The sequence below is a fragment of the Globicephala melas genome, chromosome 10 (genome assembly GCF_963455315.2).
Source record: "Globicephala melas chromosome 10, mGloMel1.2, whole genome shotgun sequence".
Classification (NCBI taxonomy): Eukaryota; Metazoa; Chordata; class Mammalia; order Artiodactyla; family Delphinidae; genus Globicephala; species Globicephala melas.
The window spans coordinates 65,605,910-65,627,618 of record NC_083323.1 but is presented as its reverse complement, the minus strand read 5'-3'; the positions used below and the strand labels follow the sequence as shown (position 1 = coordinate 65,627,618).

Below are 21,709 nucleotides of genomic sequence, written 5' to 3'. Positions count from 1 at the left end.
CCTCCTACCACGAGGTCTCTGGTGGCCCTGAACTTGGTCCCCCTCCTTTGCTGGAGACCTAGCTTCAGGCCACTCTGGGCACCTCTAATTGGTGGTGTGTGACTGGAGTGGGCAATCCAGATTCCAATAACAACGAGTGAGGGATTCTTGGCAACTCTGAACAAATACCCCCTAGAAACAATATTATATTTAGTGTGTAGGTTCTTTAGCAATCTTGTTATATTATCCTATTTCAGCTAAAGTATGGGCTTAGCTCGTTTTCTCTAGCTGGTCTGGGGGCCTAGCCATCATGTATAACCTGGTTTCTAAAGGAAAATGCATTCCAGGTTGCAAACAACTGACAGTTTTACAACTGGTCTGCTTACAAACTGGGGGCTGCCCGTGCTTAACAAGACTGGACTTCTTTCCCGTCTATACTCTGCAACCCCACTTCCAGTAAGTAACATGAAGGAAACTAGGGATTTCCAGTGTGCTGTGTTATTATAACTAGAGAACAGTTCATAATCCAAAGTACGAAGCTGGCGCCGTTCACTAGTGCTGAGGTCCTATCTACCAAAGGAAAACGTGCTGCTCCCAAAGGCTAAGGTATAATATTCGTTAGTCTACTCATTTAGCAGAAAAACTTCTACAGCACTTGACTGTGTTATTTAAATTCTACCTAACATCTGTGGTACATGTATTTTTGGCTACCGGTTCACTGTTCTGAATAAGAAGAATAAGGGCAGTACACTTTACAGCTAATCCCACACAAATGATGTAATTAGTCCGTGATATTTCACAAATTACAGTAGGGTCTATTATATTCAGTCAACAATAAACTTAGATAAACATTACAAAGAAGGTTTAAAAATCCTGTAGTATCACAGACATTCACAGCAGTGTGCCTCCTCTAAATAAGTATATTTTAAATAATAATAAAAATCCCTTGTCCTGACATGTAAAATCCAGACATCCAAAAATATCACTACACATCCCAAGACCTAATGATCACCTTCTAAATGGACTCTGTGGGCATAAAATGAATTGTTATAAATTAACGAAGAAAACAGAAAGCAGCATAATATAGCTTGCAGGCTACATTTGTAGTTTATTTAATGGAGGGTCATCCACTCTCTGGCTATTTCGTTATTTGGTGCCCTGGACAGCTCAAAGGGCCAGCCAACTTGTTTTGTTGAGTTTCTCTCCTGCTCATCTAACATGGAAGACACTGCTGAGAAGGACAGAGGGCTGTGGATTTTACTAGGTTAGGAAGTCATACATAGGTAGGTACTCATATCTAAACACCTGAACTCTGACCTAATGTGCATGTAATTCTGGAGCATTATGGTAAAAGCTATGATGATCCCACTAAGAAATGCAGGAAATAACTTCTCCTTTTCCCCCAAGAGGATCACGAGAAAGTGCTCTGATGCCTGCGCTCTCTATGGGACACTAGTCTGTAAAGGGAAGGGGACACTTCCGTGTTACTCCCGGTAAGTGTGGAGGCCTCTGGGGGTCTCCGAGGGGGAGGAAGAGAGCCCAGAGCTAAGTGCCTGGAAACTCTGCCAGGAGTCTGCGGTTAGAGGCCACTTATCTCTGGATAAGAAATCTGTGCTTGGTGAACTTACGTGTCTGTGGAATTCAACTAGGATGCAGACAAAACACAAGTCCTGTTTCAAGTGACCAGCTCACAGGGTACACACACTTCTCACTGTGTGATACGGACAATCCAATCATAGGTGATGGCCCAGCTCAGGCGGAATGCGGTGCTGGGTTTCTATACTGTCTCCCACGCCTTTCCAAGCTACCTTGTCCCAAACTCTTCTTTTTTCAGCCTCTCTGTAGTTTCCTTCACTTGCTTTAGGAGAGGGGCTGGGGTAAGAGTGTGAGGCAACTCTGTCCTCCTGTGTGGTTCACGTCAGTCGGGCAGTAACGGCCCACCCTTGACTAGGGGCAAGAAGAGAGAGAGCACAGACGCCAAAGGCCCCATCTGGGGGAAGAAAGGTACACAGTGATTTCATCACGTGTTCTTCTCAAAGACCATCTCTGAGGGCTCATTTTCTTTTTTCAAGACTGGATGGATGGTTAATGGAGAAGAAATAGGAATGAGGCTTATTTAAGGTACAAAAATCTTATATTTGTAATAACCTAAATTTATAGATATAAAACAAGTCTTTTAAAGACCCCCCTAAGGTACCCAATATAAAACAGGAATTACTTATCCTAGATCATCCTTGGTTAGATACACATGATTCTCTGTGCAAAAAGCTGGTGGACATGAGTAAAAGCTGCTGGGTTTGTAATTTAAGAAAATGCTTTTCCCCCTTCAACAATACCGATGCAGGGCTGAAGGCTACCTGCACCCGAGGAATATTTCCTTAGGCATTTTGGACAATCTTTTTGTAGGACTCTCGCTTCTCAATTTGTTACAAAGGTATCATGGGTCTTCCCCAATAGAAGTTGACGCAGCTTAGAGTAACTCTGACAGAAACTGTCAAGGGGGAAACAAAACTTCATTTGCTAGATTACCCAGATGTGTAGATTAGTATGTTTACCAAGGTAAGAATCACTCCCATCCCCTTCCCAGCTGAGAACAGTCGCCAGAGAATATCTCTGCACAGAGTGGGCTGCAGTGCCAGCGAGGCCATGGGCTGCAGAAGCTCGGCTGCCAGGTGATCAGAGCTGCCTCAAATATTGGGCATCCTCTGGTCCAGCAAGGGTGCACGCCCTGTGACTCTCATATGATTATCCCTATGTGCTATGTTAACCAAAATAGGCAAATTATTTACGAAACCATTTTTTTTCTGTAAAGCAAAATAAATATATACAATTCAAGATTCTTTTCTTTTCTAAAAAGGTACAGATATTATAAGCTGAACATCAGTAGGAAAATTATGTCAGAATCTGGATGTGTAATAAATAAACATGACGGATGATCATGTCTTCCAAGTTCTAAGAGACGATGACATCACAGAAAACAGAGTTAGGAGAGTGAAAAATAACTGATTGGGAAAAGTACTGGAAAATGTGATTGCGTGCAATTTGGAACAAAAGAAATCCATAATCCTTAAAATTGATCCCCAATCTTGGAGGGACATGAACCATGATAGAAACAGGTCTCTGTTTTGTTACCAAAGTGTTATTCCATTGTGTATCTTGTAAATTTCTGTTTGCTTCTGTAAACTTGCAAAGGATGCGATGAGGGCTTGCTGATGAGTGGTAACTTGACCGTTTCCTTCTCCATCTGGTCTCAGTGGCCCTCATCACCACCTGATGAGCAGGCCCAGTCGTAGATAACCAAGGGAATGCTGACCAGGGAAAACACCACCCCCAGACCCAAGAAAAGGGCAGCCTGGAGTGACAGAAAGGCAACGGTTATTTTCAGGGAAGCAAACATTTCCCACGCATACCAGGGAAAAAACAGATATGCTTTTCCCGCTCTTTCTGAGTCCCTCTGTATTTGGAGTTTGTTACAAAGTTTGTTACAACTATTGCCGAACTGTGAGAATCTTTCTAAAACTGTGTGCATCTGATTCTCCAGGGATGGGAAACTAAGAAAAACCAGCTATCAGAACCATCCTCTGCATTCTGTCCTTTGACTTCACAGTCACCTCAGAGTGAATCTGTTCTACAGCTGACGGTATCCTCACAGCTTCTTTCAGACTAAGACGACAACCGAAAAAAAGAATGGGCTTAGAAAACATACAGGTCATTTCATTACTCTTTACCAACCAACCTAGGTTATCGCTGGCAGGCAAACATTTCTGTTTGAAAAAGTGTTAAAAGGATATCAAAAAGAAAAGTAGATTTGCTAGAGTGAACATAGGAAATGGGTGTCCAAAACAAAGTTATTTCAAGGGTTGATGAAGGCCACAGGGGGCAGGTTCCTAACTCTAGAATCTGGAGAACTCGAGATTATAAACTGCTTGGCCTTGAGAGTTTCCAATGAGAGCTGAAATTCAGGGAGAAGGATGAAGCAACATGAGAGCCAGGGGGGCTGGACTAGAGTCTGGATGGGGAGACAGAGGTAAGGGAAGGGGAGAAGGTGAAGGGTGGCATTGGGAGGGTTGCACACAGGCTCACCATCACCGGTCTGGTGTAACTCCCACTGGGTCCCCACATGGACTGGATCCCTTGTCTAATGCTAGTTGGTAGATCCTCCTAGCAGTTTTGAAACGGGAGCAGGGTTGGAGAGGCCCAGAGAATTCACGGGCAGTAGGTCTCCATCATTGTCAAACTTAATCTTAGTTTACATTACTGCTGTGCCAGAGTGACTGCTCTTCCTCTCTGTCCTCATGAAGTCCCCACTGGTCAGCTCTAGAAGGACTGAGGATTTATGGCTTTAGGGATGATCCTGTTGGGGAAGCAGATGCTCTACCAGCATCAACGCTGCTTCTCCTCCATGCACAGCGATGATCCCCCATGCCTATGTCTCTCATCCGGGTCTGTTGACTCAGGTAACATGTGGATTGGAGTGCTTACACTATCTGGGAGGGCGGCTGAGAAGCCTTCTCCGAAGCCAAACATAATGGTGCTCCAGAAGGTACTCATGTAGCAGCCACTTCACCCCTGCTTCCCTCACTGTCTCCAAGTGCACCACCTTCAAGATGCCCTTGAACTTCACCAGACCTGGAAACAAGAATCCCAATATAGAAAGGTAGTTTCTGAATCCAGGTCTGCTGCTCCAAAGCATTTCTGTCAAATCATATAAAAGACTCTTTACACTAACTCAGCCATTTAAATTAAGGCATTGCAGGTTCCCTGGGCTGTAGCATGGAGTTACAGGACTAGGAATTGTACCGAAACAGCAGACTGCATAAAATCTTTGAGCCCCTTTCCACTTCAGGTCTTGCTAAAGACAAGGCATTACCCTACAGAGACACAGGATGATAAACGTCTAATCTTTCAGTTGGCCCTGCCCTCGCAGAGCAAAATAAGGCACAAAAGAGCAAAACCTGAAAATATTTTGAGGGAATGGAGAAAATTCTGATATTTTAAATTTCCCAAATGGGCAAACACTAGGACTGCTGCCTACTTTTGAGATCCCTAAAAGTAGTATTAGTTGGTGGAGATGGACTATGTATTTGATATATTTCAGTGAAAAACTAATCAGAAAAATGAGAGTGGCTGGCATGAGACATACCCAAATTCGTTGAGCTCCTTTATCTCCATCTTGACTTGTGATTTTTAAATAAAGAGATGAAGGAAGGATGAAAATAAGCATATTAGCAGACGTAACTCCTGAAAAATAAGGAAAAACAAAGTTTGAGGTTGTTATCGTGAACCTTCAGGTTTCTAAACAGCTATTGTAAATAGAATAAGCAGAAAGTCAGAAAGTCGTACCTACGACTCCAAAAATATCCTTCATGGAGGGTATGAAGATCACCAACAAGTTGATAATAACCAGCAGTATGAAGGTCACGAAGACATGACGACATAAATTAAACTTTGTTTTCTTAGCCAGTTCAAATAAAGAAGAACGAACCTGCAGGAAAAGAAAACAAAAAATTCCGTAATGCCCACAGCACGCTGCCTTTCACATTTCTCGGCAGTGACTGAAAGATTGGTGCACAGGCATTTGGGACATGTTTTGTCACACCTAGTGAGTTTATAGACAGCTTTAACAGTTTGGGAAGCAGGGGGGCTTGACTTAAGATGGGAAGTCTTTTTCTTTACGAATAAAACAGGGGGATCGTTTCTGTTTTATCTATGACTGAGTGTTCTTTCACGGTTCTTCTATATTCCCCTGTCATGGATGACTGGGATTCAAACAGTCTATCTACATTTCTCTGTAAAGAAGAGGGACAGATAAATTAGAACGAAGATTCATTCCATCAGAAGGTTACCCTAACTCACTGATCCCACTTTTTTTGCAAAGAGCTTTGGGATCCTTTCTTGATGCAGTTTCAATGATGCAGGAGAGTTCCCTGCAGCAGGCTTGCTCTGCAAGGAGACCTCAGCTTTTCTTAAGTTGCACTGAGGCCTTTTACTCACTGTGAAAAATAACACCGGCACCGTGAGGATGACAGCGACAATGACAGCCAGCCGCACGGTCAGGATGAGAATGTCATCTTTACTCTGATACTTGTGGAGGAGGTCCGAATGCACGTTTTCTAAAACGAGGGAAACGTAAGAGGGTGTTAAAACAAGACAAAGGCACATCACGGAATGACGGGTTTTCTGAGCCACAAAGGATTTGTAAACTAAAGGGCAAGGAAAGCAATGTTCTGGGTATCGAAGTGTCTATTCACAATTTATAAAGTTGAAAAGAAAAATCCCCTGTGTGAGATGGGCACCACCTGTCCACACGTACCTGTAGCAAAAAGGAATGTACAGTAATCACTAGAAGAAGTTACACCAAGTGGGGAGCTTAACTTACACTACACTAAACCTAAGAGTAAGCTGGGGGTAGAAATACCATACGGTTGAAGCACAAAGCCCTTCTTCATCTAGATTCTCCCCGACTTGGTGTCACTCATCAAACAACACAGAATAGCCTCGCTCTCGCTAAGTGGACTGCAGGCCCCACGGGGCCACTTTCAAACTCTCCTCTTATAACTCAATGTCCAAGCGGCAGAGGTACCCATGGAACTTCACCATGGTGAAGTTCATCATTCTTCTCTTCCAGGTATGTTTTCCTCATAAAAAAAGTACTTAGCTTACACACCACTTTGAACTTTTTCTCAACTCTGAACTTCAGGAAGTGTCATTTCAAAGAGAACCAAGGCTAGAATGGCAGCCACTGAGAGCAAGAATGCTCACTCGTGTCTTTTTTATCAATGACTTTTGAGCAGTTAGTTGTGATTTGGGGATGCTCGTGAGAAGAGGTGAGCTCAAGGTCCTTCTACTCTGCCATCTTATCTCCAACTGGAAAATGCTCACTCCTTTGACGAAAGATAGTTTCCCTCCCTTCTCAAGGTTCAGGGTGTGGAATTCCAATTCTAGTCAGGGCCAGAGATGGGTCTCAATTTTAGAAAAAGGGCCCTAGGATATAATAAAAATCTCCTTAGTTCTAACTTCCTTGATTCAAAATTCATAACCGTCTAAAAATAGCTGAGTTTTTTCTTTGACCTAAGAGTATGAAAGGGTTTGGTATTCTATTCTATGTGGGAAAAAAATGGATTTGCCAAGAAAAATCATAGCTTAAACAAGGTTGCAGTGAGACCATTCAACTAACATTAGGCACTCTCTCTCTCTCTCTCCCTCCCTTTACCCACCCTAATCCCTACAACTCTGCAGGAAACTTAAGAACACCATCTTTATGCAGAAATTAAATGTGGTATTTATGGACTCACTAGACAATGCTATTCTCTATCGCTTGTGAGAATGTTAATAAGGGAATTCCCTGGCGGTCCAGTGGTTAGGACTTGGTGCTTCCCTTCCTCTCCAGGATGAATTGATCATCTCTAAACGTGTTTAAGTTTTGAGACATTTGTGTTTATGAAAAAATGCCCCCAAGAAATATTATTTAGTAGAGAATGTGAAATTTATGTATTTAAATTTATATTAGGTCCCAAATTATAATGATAATGAAAGATGTTAAATAAAGCTGCAGGATGATTGGAATAGAAGAGGATGAAGAAGTAGTAAAAGAAGGTAAACTATTCATACAGGGTCAATAAAAGTTACAAATGAAACCTTGTTCTTTTTCAGGTTTCATTTCTTTTAACTTTCTATGTCAGTGCTTCAAATCGTTGCAAGGCTCCACCTGCAGCTGAAGGATCAGGTGCTTTATTTTTATTTATTTATTTATTTTTGCGGTACGCGGGCCTCTCACCGTTGTGGCCTCTCCCGTCGCGGAGCACAGGCTCCGGACGCGCAGGCTCAGCGGCCATGGCTCACGGGCCCAGCCGCTCCAAGGCACGTGAGATCTTCCCAGAACGGGGCACGAGCCCACGTCCCCTGCATCGGCAGGCGGACTCTCAACCACTGCGCCACCAGGGAAGCCCCAGGTGCTTTATTTTTAATTAATGCAGAGTGTCATGAGTGTAGCACTCTACTCTTTCTCACTTTCAAAATCTCTCTTTTCTATTAATGGAATCTGACCCAGTTCTCAACAGCAATTAGGAAAGCCTTCTCTGATTATAGTTTTAAACTTTCCTCAGTAAAGGTGGCGTGCTTATAAAATGCAATTTCTTTTAAGGACAGTATTAGGAGAAAAAAATTACAGTATATTGTTTCAGTAATTATTCTATTGTGCAGTCTGCATGAATATGGAAAGGAACCACTGCCATTTGCTTTAAGTAGAAGAAAAGGTCACCAAGTCAATGGACAGATTTGTTGCTTTTTGGGCTATCATATTAAAAGTTATTTTGATATCGATTTTTACTAATTTACTTACTAATACCTATATTTATGTACTGACAGAAGGTACTTACCATAGAATGTCAAGTAGCCAAAAATGGCAGTCAAGAAATACATAACAAACATGGCGAAAAAGGAGATATTTGAAACCATCTGCATCTTTTTCTGTGATCGACTAAAAACAAAGATAAAGGAATTTGAAAAATTAAAAACCACATTACTGAATGTAAGCACCAGTGTTAACACTGAAGAATAGAACTTAACTTTCTATCAGGCTGGGGCTGACCTGACCACCTGAAATTACCCCCAGCAAATATGCCAGTTTATAATAACTTCTTTTACACCAAATGGGTATTGGGAGAGAGACAGCCAGGTAATGAACAATCCCTTGAATGTTCTTCCCCATTCTTTTGAAAGAATATCGAGTTCTCATCTGTAGAGCAAAGAGTATTTTTTAACATTTGTTTGATACTATCTCTACACACAGCATGCACAGGAAAAAGGCAGAATAGATTCCAAAGCTGTTCTCTCACCTCGGGGCAGAGCTACAACTTGACCTCGGTGTTCAGTTGCTAAAGCTGCTATTTAAGTTCCGGTTTTCCCACTGAATAGCCCCAGGGAAGCCTGTTTGTCTCCAGAGCAATGAGTGCCTAAGAGCTCACAGCTGGGATAATGAAGGGCTCTCTCTTTCTCTCTTAGGTCAAGTGTACTCTGGGAGTTTGCATGAACCTCTAAGTTTCTTTAACTGCCCAAACAATTAATCCACAAGACTTGTACCCAACAGTCGACCACCAACAGTCACAACATTTGAGTGTGTCATAAAAGGGAGTATGGAAAACGAGAAAAATTGAGAAGTACCCATGTGAGGAAATTACAAACTAAAAGCTGAACTATTAAATTTAAAAGATGCCAAAGACGTATTTAAACACCCTAAATATAAGGTCATAAAGTAAGCCTGATGAACACATAGACAGGTAGATGTAAATACCGATACTTCAAAGTTTACTCATATATCAATTAAATATGAAAGAGGAAGACTAATGAGTGAATTCAATGCTAAATAACATCATCTTTATTTTTGTTTCAAAATGGAAACAGATAGCTATAGTGTATATCTTTCTGAGTTTAAGACTATACCATGATGCCTACTTCAAGAAACAAGAAAAATCTCAAATAAACAATCTAACCTGACACCTAGAGGAACTAGAAAAAGAAGAACAAACAAAGTCCAAAGGAAGGAAACAAAGATCAGAGTGGAAATAAATGAAATAGAAACTAAAAAGACAATAGAAAAGATCGATGAAACTAAGAGCCGATTCTTTGAAAAGATAAAGAAAAATGACAAGCCTTTAGCTAGACTCACTAAGAAAAAAAGACAGAAGGCCCTGATAAATAAAATCAGAAACAAAAGAGGATAAATAACAATGGATACCACAGAAATACAAAGGATTACAAGAGAATATTATGAAAGCTATATGCCAACAAATTGGGCAACCTAGAAGAAATGGACCAATGCTTAGAATCATATAACCTTCCAAGATTGAGTCATAAAGAAATAGAAAATCTGAATAGACTGAGCACTAGTACAGAGATTGAAACAGTAATCAAAAACCTCCCAAAAAACAAGTCTCCAGGACCAGAGGGCTTCCCAGGTGAAGTCTACCAAACATTTAAAGAAGATTTAATACCTATCCTTCTCAAACTCTTCCAAAATTTTGAAGAGGAGGGAATGCCTCCTAACATTTTATGAGGTCAACATCACCATGATACCAAAACACACAATGTCTGAGAAATAGTTTCGTTGATTTCTTATACCAAAACACACAAAAAAATTGCTGGCCAATATCTCTGATGAACATAGATGCAAAAAATCCTCAACAAAATACTAGCAGACTGAATACAACAATACATCAAAAGGATCATACACTGTGATCAAGTGGAATTTATTCCAGGGATGCAAGGATAGTTCAACATTCTCAAATCAATCAATGTGATATATATGCCACATTAACAAAATACCCACTTAACGATAAAAACTCAATGAAGTGGGTACAGAAGGAACCTACCTCAACATAATAAAGGCCATATATGACAAACCCACAGCTAACATCATTCTCAATGATGAAAAACTGGAAGTTATCTCTCTAAAATGAGGAAGAGGACAAGTGTGCCCACTCTCACCACTCTTATTCAACCTAGTATCGAAAGTCCTAGCCAGAGCAATTAGGGAAGAAAACGAAATAAAAGGCATCCAAATTGGAAAGCTGTCCCTATTTGCAGGTGACACGATTTTATATATTGAAAACCCTGGAGACTCCACCAAAAAACTATTAGAAATAATAAACAAGTACAGTAAAGTTGCAGGGTACAAAGTCAACATACAAAAATCTGCCACGTTTCTGTATGCTAAAGATGAGCTAGCAGAAAGAGAAATTAAGAAAACAATCCATTTACAGTTGCAACAAAAAGAATAAAATACCTAGGAATAAAACTAACCAAGGAGGTAGCTACAGAGAATAGAGTAGTGGTTACCAGAGGGGAAGGGGCTGGGGGAGGACAAAATGCATAAAGGGGATCAACTCTATGGTGATGGATGGAAACTAAATTTTTGGTGGTGAGCCGGATGTAATGTATACAGAAGGAGAAATATTAGTTTGTACACATGAAACCTATATAAGTTGTAAACCAGTTACCTCAAAAAAAGACACTATGCCATGATGACTATTTTTATGTGGAAAGTCTGATAACAATAGGCTAAAAAGAGAACCCATGAGGGAATTTCTAAGCAGGGCTTTCGTTTTCTCTAACAGTAATCAAAAACAAATCCATATAATCACTGTAGTCGTTTGAAATGAACAACAATATTCTTTTGTCCAGTTTGTGGTCTTAACATTAATTTCTTCCTGCCTGATTTACCAGCCTTTTCCAAGTCAACCAAAAGGCAAATCAGATGCAGTGTATTTAGTGGCTCACAGATGGGTATGAAGATTATTATTATCCACTTGCAAAATAATCATAAGTAACATAAAGCAACACAAATACTTGAACTCTCTTGAGTAATACAGAATTTGAAAAACCAAATCAACAAGAAAAAGCCCACAGAGTAAGCCGCTTTATACATTTATGGCCAAAATATACTGCAGGTTTGTGATTTTTCTTGCTTGAGAATGGCAGAAAGTAAATGTTGAAGCTGGGTGATGAGTCAGCGGGGCTTCATCATATGAGTCCATTTACTTTAAATACAGTACTTGCCTATTAATGAGGGGCCCTAAAATGATTCAGTTTGCAAAAAAATTAAACACATCTCTTACTCTTTAAGCTCGCTGTAAATTGGCAGGACAGACGGGTGGCAGACAAATGCGAACGCAATTGTTGGTAAAGCGTACACGGTCTATTTGAAAGAAAAAATATAAATGTTACGGAAAGGCATTTTTACCATAAAAACTGTACAGCTCCAGTATTTCTGAGCCGTCTTTTCATCTGACAGCCCTTCAGAATCCCTGGATTATTTGGTTATTAGGAGAGCTTTGGTATCGAAATAGGAGCAGCTTCTCTAAGAGAGCTTATCTAGCTTGAGACGTTAGGCACTTGGCAGACAGGGGTTCTAGAGCTGGGCTCACCCACAGTGTATTTTACAACCTCCAGGCACTGCGTCACCCCGTACTTATGTGGCGCTAGCCGGTTACATAGCACTTTCCTACATTATTTCACTGAATCCCCACAGCAACCCTGAGGCAGACCAGTGCTGTTCTCCTGACTCCCTCCAAGACAGGCTAGGCAACACGCCCAGAACTTCCACCTCCGTTTTACTGCTCTTTGCACTATACCGGGCGCATCAATCAGACTTAAATATGGCATGTAAAAAGAAAGTTACTTTCTAAAAAGAAAATCACTTCACTGCTTTGGCTGTATCCTTGAGAGTTAAAAGACAGCGAGAGAGAGAGAACGAGCTAAATCCGTTTTCTTAGATAAGGTTTTTTAAAACTCCCAAATTCAATATAGTAACTTCTTATGCAAAAAGAAGTTGGCAGAGAAGGAGGGAAAAGTAACATTTCTCATGCTCTAATTTTGCCTAAGCACTGTACCAGGCACATTCTAACAAAACCCTGTAAGATACAGAATAGAATAGTTATTTTACAAATGGGGTTGATAATTTGCCTGAGGATTCAAATCCAAGCCTGACTGGTTCCATAGTCCATCATTTCCCAATATGTCGTATGAACGTTCCTTAAGTGCCAATTTGTGGTGGCGTCTGTATTTCAACTGTACTTGCTGGGGAAGTCTGAGGTGTTCCTTTCTGTCACCACAAGATAAGAAGCAGTGGGCTAAGGATGTTAGTTATTAATCTGTTTTTAAAGATCCACAAGGAATAACAGAGCTGAGACAATTATCCAGAAAGAGGTTTTCACAGGGAATACTTAAGGCTGTCCTACACATAAACTGGGTAAAAGGGAGGATGAAATATACAATTTGTATATTTCTCCAAGGTCCCTAAATGGATTGTGGCAGTTGGAAGCAGTGATACAGTGTTCTTTTGAGAACAAACACATCAAAGACAGTTTAATCAAAAGAAGTCTGAGAAATACAAATGCCCTTAGCAGAAACACTCGTTTTTATATTTAAAGGATAAGAAACTTACCTTTGAATTGAAGGTAACATATTTTGGCGTACACATGCCAGCATTTGTTGAATTAGCACTTATTGTTGAATTTAGCTCTGAAACAATGCAGGGAATTTGAAATTTCTTGTATATAACCTAGTATTAAAAAATAAAGGAGAAACAATCAGACGTTATCACATAAAGCCAAATAATGCATAATTATTACATAGCATCATACTACAGCAAAACCAAGCCAACCATTTCAATCAGCACTTACCACAATTAGGAAAAAAACCATACAGCTCAAGGAAAATCCACTAGTATAGCCAAGATAGCCTAAAAAAAAAAGTTTAAAGAATTATTATGATTTCATCCATCACCTCTTTCAATGCATTCTTTCAAGCATAGTCTGGGGTTCCAATAGTATTCATACATGCTAGTATTAATACAAGATTATTTGATAGTGCTACCTTACTTGGCAAAAATGGTGACTTGAAATTAAAACATTATAGCATTGTGTTTTGATTCCAGTTCTTCCTGACACACTAGATAGAGAACACAGATTCCCAGGATCCAGGGGAAAAGACCTTCCCAAATTTGGCCATAGGTCTCTGTTGCTGTACTCGGATGGATCCCTATGGCCAAATCCCCTTTACTCCTTGATCCATTCAATAATTCTTGATTATGCACATACTGTATAAACACTGAATATACGCAGAGGAGAGGAAGTGCTTTCTAGGGAGAAACTGAACACCTGAGGATCTCCACCTTGCTCCCCTTGGAATGCCTGGGAGATCTCCAAGCACCATAACCTCCAGAAAGGCAGAGTTCAGTGGTCTCTGGGGGCTGCACTATTCTCACCCCTGGGGGAGAAGAGCCCTTCTCCACTAGCACTGAAAAGAGCTACATGTATATACACAGAAAAGCTTAAACACAGACTCAGAAACCAGATAATTAAGTAGCTTAAAAAAAAATCTACTTATAGGTCTCACAGAACAGCTACAGAGGCTTGGTATTTTTCATACAAAACAAACAATTATGGTTAGCAATCACTTTGGGAAGAACGTTAAATGTCTGCCTTGAATGAGCCCAGAATTAAAGGAAATGCATTTCAGAGGCTTTGGACTGGACGGCAGTCTGGCTGCATTATTCCACACACGAAATGTCCATAACATCAGGGACCCTGGTCTCCAAATACACACACACAAAAATGTCAAAACCAAATGGATATGACTTAGTGATTATCTACCACTTTTGACTTTTTGCTTCTCTCTCTCCCTTCAATGAAGCAAATAATTGAGACCGGTTAGACTCTGATAATTTTAAGAGTGATTCATAATACTTTGGGGTAAAAATATAAGCAACTTTCTGTCTTGATATCAGATGTGAAATTCTGCTCATCTAAATAATCAGAGTATGTAAGACCTTGTATGAGGAGAATTCCATTTCCTGGACTTTGTGCTTTTGGACAGAGCACTGTCTGTTGCTGGTCCCAGGACCTCTCTTCTTCCCTCCACAGCTTAGTAGAGGGATTGCTTAGGAAGTCACATACCAACCAGTGTTTTTATCCCATGTTAAAGTCAAGCCTGATTAATACTTGTAATTTATCACTCATTTAATCTTTACCCCACAAGTGAAAGCAGAGGGCAAAGTTGTTCGTTTTTATTAGGTTTCTGATTCACCTGGGTATTGCAGAGACTATGAGAAAAGCAAGCTCTTACCTAAGTTCTTCAAGAGACACAGAGGGAGAATTATGCCAAAGGTAACTACCACCACCAGAAGGCGGCCATCCACGTACCAGGCTCTGAAAGGCATGTAAGCAGTTAGGTCACATTTTCTTAGAAAGTGACTTTTCTTTCCTCACACATAAAATTTCACAGTATTTAAACTTTGTTAACTATTACTAATGTTTACCATTAGCTTTTATCATTATTCAGGTTTTATCCAACCACTTTGACCCAACCACTAGTCACTTACTATCATCTCTCTCCCCAGGCAGCAGCAGAAGAGATACTGCCTCCCCCCTCACTCCCACTGGCTAAGCATGCCTTTCCTCTGAATTATTTACATCGTTTCAAAGCTGATGCACACATTACGTTCTGTCAGATTACAACTTCTCTTCTCAATTATTTAAAGAGAAAGTTCCTTTCTGTTTTGCTTGGCTAATATCACCGCAAAACAAGTCACCACAGGTAGCCATTGCTTTCTCCCTAATCCCTTGTATTTGACCTTGAATCCTGATGAAAGAACACTAGGAACTCTGGTTTCTACGATTCTCCCTTGAAAGAAAACAGAGAAACTAAGACTGACAAGAACTGTTAAACAAGAGGTAGTCAAAACACAGCATGCACTAAACGCAGCTGCAACATTTTCCAAGGTTAGCTGCATCTTTAATGAGGCTGGCTCACGTCAGTTCTGCTCCCCAAATGCTCTGTCCCTTCTTTAAGGAAGAGACTCGGGTCTCAATCTTGCTTGTTCCACTTCTGTGTCAAAAATACTCCACATCTGTTCTATTTCATAGAAACTGGATGTAGATTTCAAGCTCTTGGGAAATTGCAGCACCTAGCGTTTACAGCATGACCGATGAATCTACCTTTTAAATGCTCAGGTTCAAATGGCTCTGCCTGCTTCCTTCATTTATATACCCCCAGAAACAACAAACCAAGAAAAAACAGCCTAGGGAAATCTTTGTTTCTGCAGTCGTCATAAAACAAAAACGTTGGTTAGCCCACATTTCAATTAAAAGCATTTTAATTATCTCGCAAACAACGGTCTATAACTTACGAAAATGTCTCTTCCTTTCCCATTAGAAACTTTATGGCAGAGGGTAGTTCATTTTTTACTATGAAGAGGTAGCTCAGCATTGCTAGAGGAAAATGAGAACATTTTTAGAAAGAGGATACTGAGGCTCACGTTGCAAGCTATATAAAAGGTCACCAGCCTGTTCCTAGACTAACCTTCAATAAGACACAAAGACAGCTGTAGACACTGTCCCAGTGTCCTTGGTTGTTAAGCGACTACTGTGCCTGCTGGACTTTCCAAGCGCCATTTTAGCAATGAGAATGATACTGCTTGAATTATGTTAAAATTCATGTGGCCACCCAACCACCGGGATTAGAAAGAAATAATAATGTTCACAACATTAATGTATAGAAAAACACGATGTTTTTACCTCCAGTGTTCTGTAGGGAGGTGGCCCCAAAGATGACAAGTTTCCCTGTGGTGCCAAAGACCTGTTCTCCCAGCTTTTCGTAAACCATGCAGCCTGTTTAAAAACCACAGTTGAGAACAGAAGAAATGACAGAGTTCCCTATGTTAGAAATAGCCAAGATTTCATCATTCTATTGACGATTCCCCAAGTTATTGTGTCTTTATCAAAAATCACACAAATAGCCTTCTTGGCTTTGCAAGGGTTAAGGCATTCTCATTACAAAACAACCCCTTGACATTTTTGAATGTCAGACATGACCACGATTTTTTCTTTTTCAGGTTGGCTACAAAAGCACTGCAAATAAACGATGAGGCCATAAGACTTATTTGTTTTCCTGTCTCAAAAGTCTCCCTGCTTTACTGGGGGGGAGTTCCCACTCTGATCTTATCCTCAGGTCTGGTGTGTATCATTAAAATAAAAATTTGATTTAAAAATAAAAATCCTGATGCTTGGGAAGAAAAGTTCCTTTTGAATGAATTACCTGAACTGATTAGGCTAACAAGGAATTATCTTAGTAATATTCCAACAATGCCTCATGGGTCCTAAATACAGTAACAAGCTTAGAAAATGTAATAACCACGACATCAGAATTCTGACCTTTGATAAAATTTAGTTCAGGGATTTGCAACTCACAAAAGAGGGAAGCAGATAACTCTGTCAAGAGAATAATTTGGCCATGGAAAAATTCTAAAGTGGTCAACCGGCTCATCTCAATAAATACTACAATGTTAAACCATTCATTTAAGAAAATGGGTTTATACTTCTTTGTAACAGTTCAGCTCGCGTTTTTCAAAAGGTTCACAGGAAGCAATATGAGTCAGACTACAATTAAACTTTTGTTTATTCTCTCATAAGACTGGTGTTTAAACTAGACAATGGTTAGATCTGCAGTTTATTAGAAAATGTTCCAGTTAAATGGAGTCATCTATCTACAGTAATAGTCGGCCAATGTGGTTTTAGCTAAAGTAAAAGTCAAAGTATTACACACATAATCCAGTGTCCCAGGAACAGAAAATAAACACTTCAGGTATTACACTGCCCAGAGAACCTGAAGTCTTTTCACAGCACACTCACTCCCACATTGCATTGGGAATCACGTTTTCTCCTTGGAATATGCACGAAAGGGAATGAAAGCTCTGTTTACTTTTGAAACCTTGGAGGCTATCATATAAAAACATGGGATCCTTGGTCTGATTTTATAAAGACCTAAGGAAAAAGCCGAGGCCTTTAAAATGAAGTCATCTTAAACTAGAAAAGCAGGTATAACTGAGGGTTCTCTTTAAATGGCAATGTTATTTGCTCATTGCTCATAACAAGTTAACTTATATGTTGCTCTATCCACTCCTCTAGGTAAATTCCTCTACAGGTCTTCCAGTGACGACAGGTCAAAGTACTGTTTTTCTTTAATAATCAAGTTGCTGAACAGGGAGAGTATCATTTGTTCACAGTATCACCATGAGAATCAGTTACCCTGGCTTCACAAAACTAGACGTGCTATCAGCTTACCTGTTTCCTTTGAACAGATCAACAGAAGGTTGATTGAATATATAGACAGCAGTGTTACTGAAGTCAGAAGTATCCTAAAGCAAAGAAAATAAGTCTTGTGATAACCGTAAAGAACACAGACCCTGACCTCACATTGCATTGGGTTGGCCAAAAAGTTCGTTCAGGTTTTGCGTACCACGTTACGGAAAAACCCGAATAAACTTTTTGGCCAAACCAACAGAAAGGCCAAGGCTGATTTAGATGTTATATGGTTAACGCTATTCATTGACAGGATCCAGATACTGGAACCTATTAGTCACACCCTCCTTAACATCCTCAATAAAAACGTTCTACCAAGTAAAGAACTGCTCATTAGAATGTAACTCCAAGAATTCAAATGCTTTGTAATCCTAAGCGTAAACAGAAATAGCTTTCTGGGATCATTTCAGTTGAGGCCACTTTAAAACAACATTGTGAAAGAAAGCTTTTGTGGTCTATGGTGCACTTGCTGTGACACCCCCGTGAGGAAGTGTGAGAGAGGGGCGTGAGGGTGGGAGTGGGGTGAGTGGGGATGTTGAGGGAAAGGCTTTCAGTGACCCTTAGGTCCAGGATCACGTGACTGTGGGCACCTTGCTTGATGTCTCCCATCCCTCGCCTATAACAGAAGGCCAAACAGTGTCTAGGTTCTTTTCACCTAATTACTTTATGGCTATCTTTGAATCTATACATTAGACCACTGAGATAATTCACTTTTTTTTGCACCTGGTTCCTCTTAAAATAATAATAAGTTTCCCTCTCTTAACGGATGGGAAAAGTTTGACAACCAAGCAGAATGACAAGACTTTGTTGAACGACAAACTCATGTTTTTGTTTTAGTACATCTGGCTCATTATCAAACCTTCCTCGAGAAAAAGCACAGTTAGAATGATGTGGGAGATGGCATAGATTATTTCTGAATCGTTTGGTTAAAACAGACCTAAGAATTGCAAATAAAGCTTATTTATTTAAAGAACTAAATTCCAGCCCCCTAGATAAGACCGCTCACTTCCTGATGTAGGGAAATATGTCCCAGGAACAATGCATTACTGCAACTGATTCCATGTTTGAGTAATTAAGGCAATTCTTTTTCTAGCAAGTACTGCTGAGCGGTGCTTGGCGTCTTGTGCAATTCTCTCTGCGTGGGCCTCTTCCCAGCCCTTCCCCCACTCCGCACACCTGCTGAACCACTGCTCAGATGTCACCTCCTCAGGTACCTTCCCTTGCCCCAGGCAGAAACACTGCTTCTTAGCTTTCTCTTGTCTCGTGGCATTTTGTTTCTCCTCTGTTTCAACCATGCGGAAATAAACGGGGGAGTACAGACAGCCAAGGGCAGAGCAGACGGACTGCCAGACACTGGCCAGAAACCATAAAAGAGTGACAGGGCTCGGCAGAAGTAAAACAAACACTGGGAGAAAGAATGGAAAATCTATGGGAGGAAGAATGGAAAATCTAACACTTCAGGTGAAAGTCCAACTGACCGGCTAATAAAGGGGAATTTAGGTTAAGATATGATTGTAAAGAAGTACATTCGGACATATATTGACTCAGATCCCTGAGTAAGAGGGTGAATAAGAGGGTAAGTCCCTTATTACCTATTCTGGTTAAGGGACACGAAAAACTGAGAGCAAGCATTTATTAAGCAATCCAGCAGTTTTGAGATCTGTAATAGAACATGATTTGCTATGCTCTGCCGGAGAGTAAGAGACAGGACACATCTGTGGTATGATTTCTCCTTCATCTTATAAGATAATATTTATATTAAGGAAGCAAGCCTTGAGTTTCACTCAGAGTTCACTCATGTTGATACTGAACCCTAAGTGGCAACTTCCACAAGAGCCTGTGACGGGCCACAGGGGATTTCTGTGGCACAGAAGATCCTGGGCTACCAACTGGGGATAGAATGGATGCAATTTGAGGATTAGCCATGGGCTCTTCTGAAGTGACCCTGTCCTCTGTTGAATTGACTCTCCTGGGACTGACCTGGGGAGGAGAGGACATATTACCACTGGGCCCCAGGCTAATGAGTAAAGAGTATGACCTTTCGAAATATGTACATTGTAGGAGGGATAATTACTAACATCTACCTAATGGGTAACCAAAGGCCCTCAGCCAGGGAGAACTGGGTCCTCAGTAGCAAAAGAAACATTCATTCTACGGAAACATCTGTTCCCCCAGCTGGTAGCCCTGGGACCACATGTTCTTGCACATAGCGGCTCTGAGCCATTCTTTTGGGTGGACTTCTCTGTAGATATGCTCAGCTGGCCTGTGGCCTTCGGCAAAAGAGAAAGGATTTCTTCATAAACTCGTTTCACCTCTTTTTCTTTTCCAAGTGGGAGAAAAGTGTTGATCAGGGAAGATTTTAGCAGGGAGCTCACCTATCTTCTTCCCCAAACTTAACAGCAGCAGAATGAGATCCTTCCACAGCGACGACAAGCCCCTTGCTCTCATGTCTGAGAGACATCACACCGCACCCCCGGCCAAACGACCCATAGTAAGTCTGACAGCCAATCCCTGGAGATCCTTTTCTCCATCCCTCCCAACATATAGACCTTCCCTTCCAAGACTGAAAACTAATATAAAGCAAAAACCTTTTTCTATCAGGTCACTAAAAGGCAACTTCTGTATGTAAAATTCTATCACTGCTTTAGCCTATAACAGAATCTAGCATTAATGGAATTAAAATTTAGAAAAGTATATCTCCCTATTTAGATTCTTGGAAAGAAGCAATAAAATATTGAATTGGTTATCACAGATCCTAGAATAGTTTAAGAGGATCCAGTAGGAGCTGACATCTGAAAGAAAGAGCAGGGAGAATGACTCGTGAGACTAAGGACTTATTTGAACATTTCTTCTATCTTGAGCATGACTGTGCCCCTATTTACACACGTAAATATTTGTACATATAGTTTGGTTTCCTGGAGGAGAAACATAAGCTGGTATTCCTGTGCTAAGAGGAACAGAAGTGATTCATTTTTTTTCATTTCATCTGGGTATCATGTAAGCTTTCACACAGCTAACCATTGACCAAAAGTTTCCATATGGTTGGGGCAAAAGCTGCTCGCTGAAAAAGGCATGTTTCAATGGGAACCAAACCTCAACAACAGGCAACTGAGTCGTCAAGGTATTAATAGTTCAGACTGATGTTCAGCCTTGAAGAGAAGGGGACCTAGAACATATGACTGAACACGGGCCCTGGGGAAGCAGTGGCGGGAGAGTCAGTCTCGCGAAGAACGTGTTCAGGGATTTTGAGAACCCTCATGTGTCAGCGATACTTTGAAAAACGTGGTGCAGGGACATTCCAGTAGATTTTGTGTCCCGAGAAGAAAGAGGCTGGTTAGGAAACAGAATTCTAGACTCCTGGACTGGGGAGAGACCTTCAGAGACTACCCTGCCCAGCTTTTCAGGCAGGATGGGAAACCTCTATGCTCTGTGCCCACACTTAGGCATCCAGGTCTGCAAAGTCTTCTGTCAGGGGACACATATGCAACCCACCCTGCTTCTGGAAAGTGCTGTGCACTGGAACTGAGGCTGAGCTGAAACTTCTGCTGCTATGTTTATCTTGGGTCCTTATTTTACCCTCTGGACCTACTTGAATCTACTTGAAATCTAGCCCCTCCTCCACCTAAAGGTCCATCTGACGGTGCTCATTTTAAGATGGTGCTCTTTGACTTTAACTTCTCCAGTACTTTCAGCTCTTCATCCTGTGATGGAGTGTTCAGCTGTTTACAGCTCAGTCGTGGTCCAGTTTCTCATCCATCCTTTTTAACGGCTGTGAGCCTAGAAAAGCAGGATGCTCTCACATTAGTTTTGATCCAGACCGTGCAAAGCACAGTAAGATTACTAATTTGAGTTGGACATCCTGCTTTTTTTTTTTATTCTTTTTATTAGTAATGTTGAGCATCTTTTCATGTGCCTCTTGGCCATCTGTATGTCTTTTTTTTTTTGCTTTAATTTTTTTATACAGCAGGTTAGTTATCTATTAGTTATTAGTTTTCTATTTTATACATATTAGTGTATATATGTCAATCCCAATCTCCCAATTTATTCCACCCCACTCCCCTACCCCTGCTTTCCCCACTTGGTGTCCATAT

At 40.7% G+C, this 21,709-nt stretch overlaps 1 protein-coding gene across 2 annotated transcripts in view; it reads right to left on the bottom strand.

The window, feature by feature from the left end:
• Positions 1 to 3,086: 3,086 nt before the first annotated feature.
• Positions 3,087 to 21,709, bottom strand: part of SLC38A1 (solute carrier family 38 member 1) — a 70,413-nt gene continuing 51,790 nt past the window's right edge. The window contains exons 6-17 of one of the 2 annotated variants that reach the window (XM_060306711.1): positions 17,601 to 17,674; positions 16,056 to 16,148; positions 15,668 to 15,749; positions 14,605 to 14,687; positions 13,161 to 13,219; positions 12,923 to 13,039; positions 11,595 to 11,674; positions 8,358 to 8,458; positions 5,974 to 6,092; positions 5,323 to 5,464; positions 5,123 to 5,220; positions 3,087 to 3,331 (exon numbers count right to left, since the gene is read on the bottom strand). In XM_060306711.1, the coding sequence (XP_060162694.1) occupies positions 3,230 to 3,331; positions 5,123 to 5,220; positions 5,323 to 5,464; positions 5,974 to 6,092; positions 8,358 to 8,458; positions 11,595 to 11,674; positions 12,923 to 13,039; positions 13,161 to 13,219; positions 14,605 to 14,687; positions 15,668 to 15,749; positions 16,056 to 16,148; positions 17,601 to 17,674 (1,150 nt within the window). In that variant the 3' untranslated portion in view covers positions 3,087 to 3,229. Of the gene's footprint in view, positions 4,609 to 5,122; positions 5,221 to 5,322; positions 5,465 to 5,973; positions 6,093 to 8,357; positions 8,459 to 11,594; positions 11,675 to 12,922; positions 13,040 to 13,160; positions 13,220 to 14,604; positions 14,688 to 15,667; positions 15,750 to 16,055; positions 16,149 to 17,600; positions 17,675 to 21,709 lie in introns of both variants that reach the window. The other variant, XM_060306712.1, reaches the window with a different exon arrangement.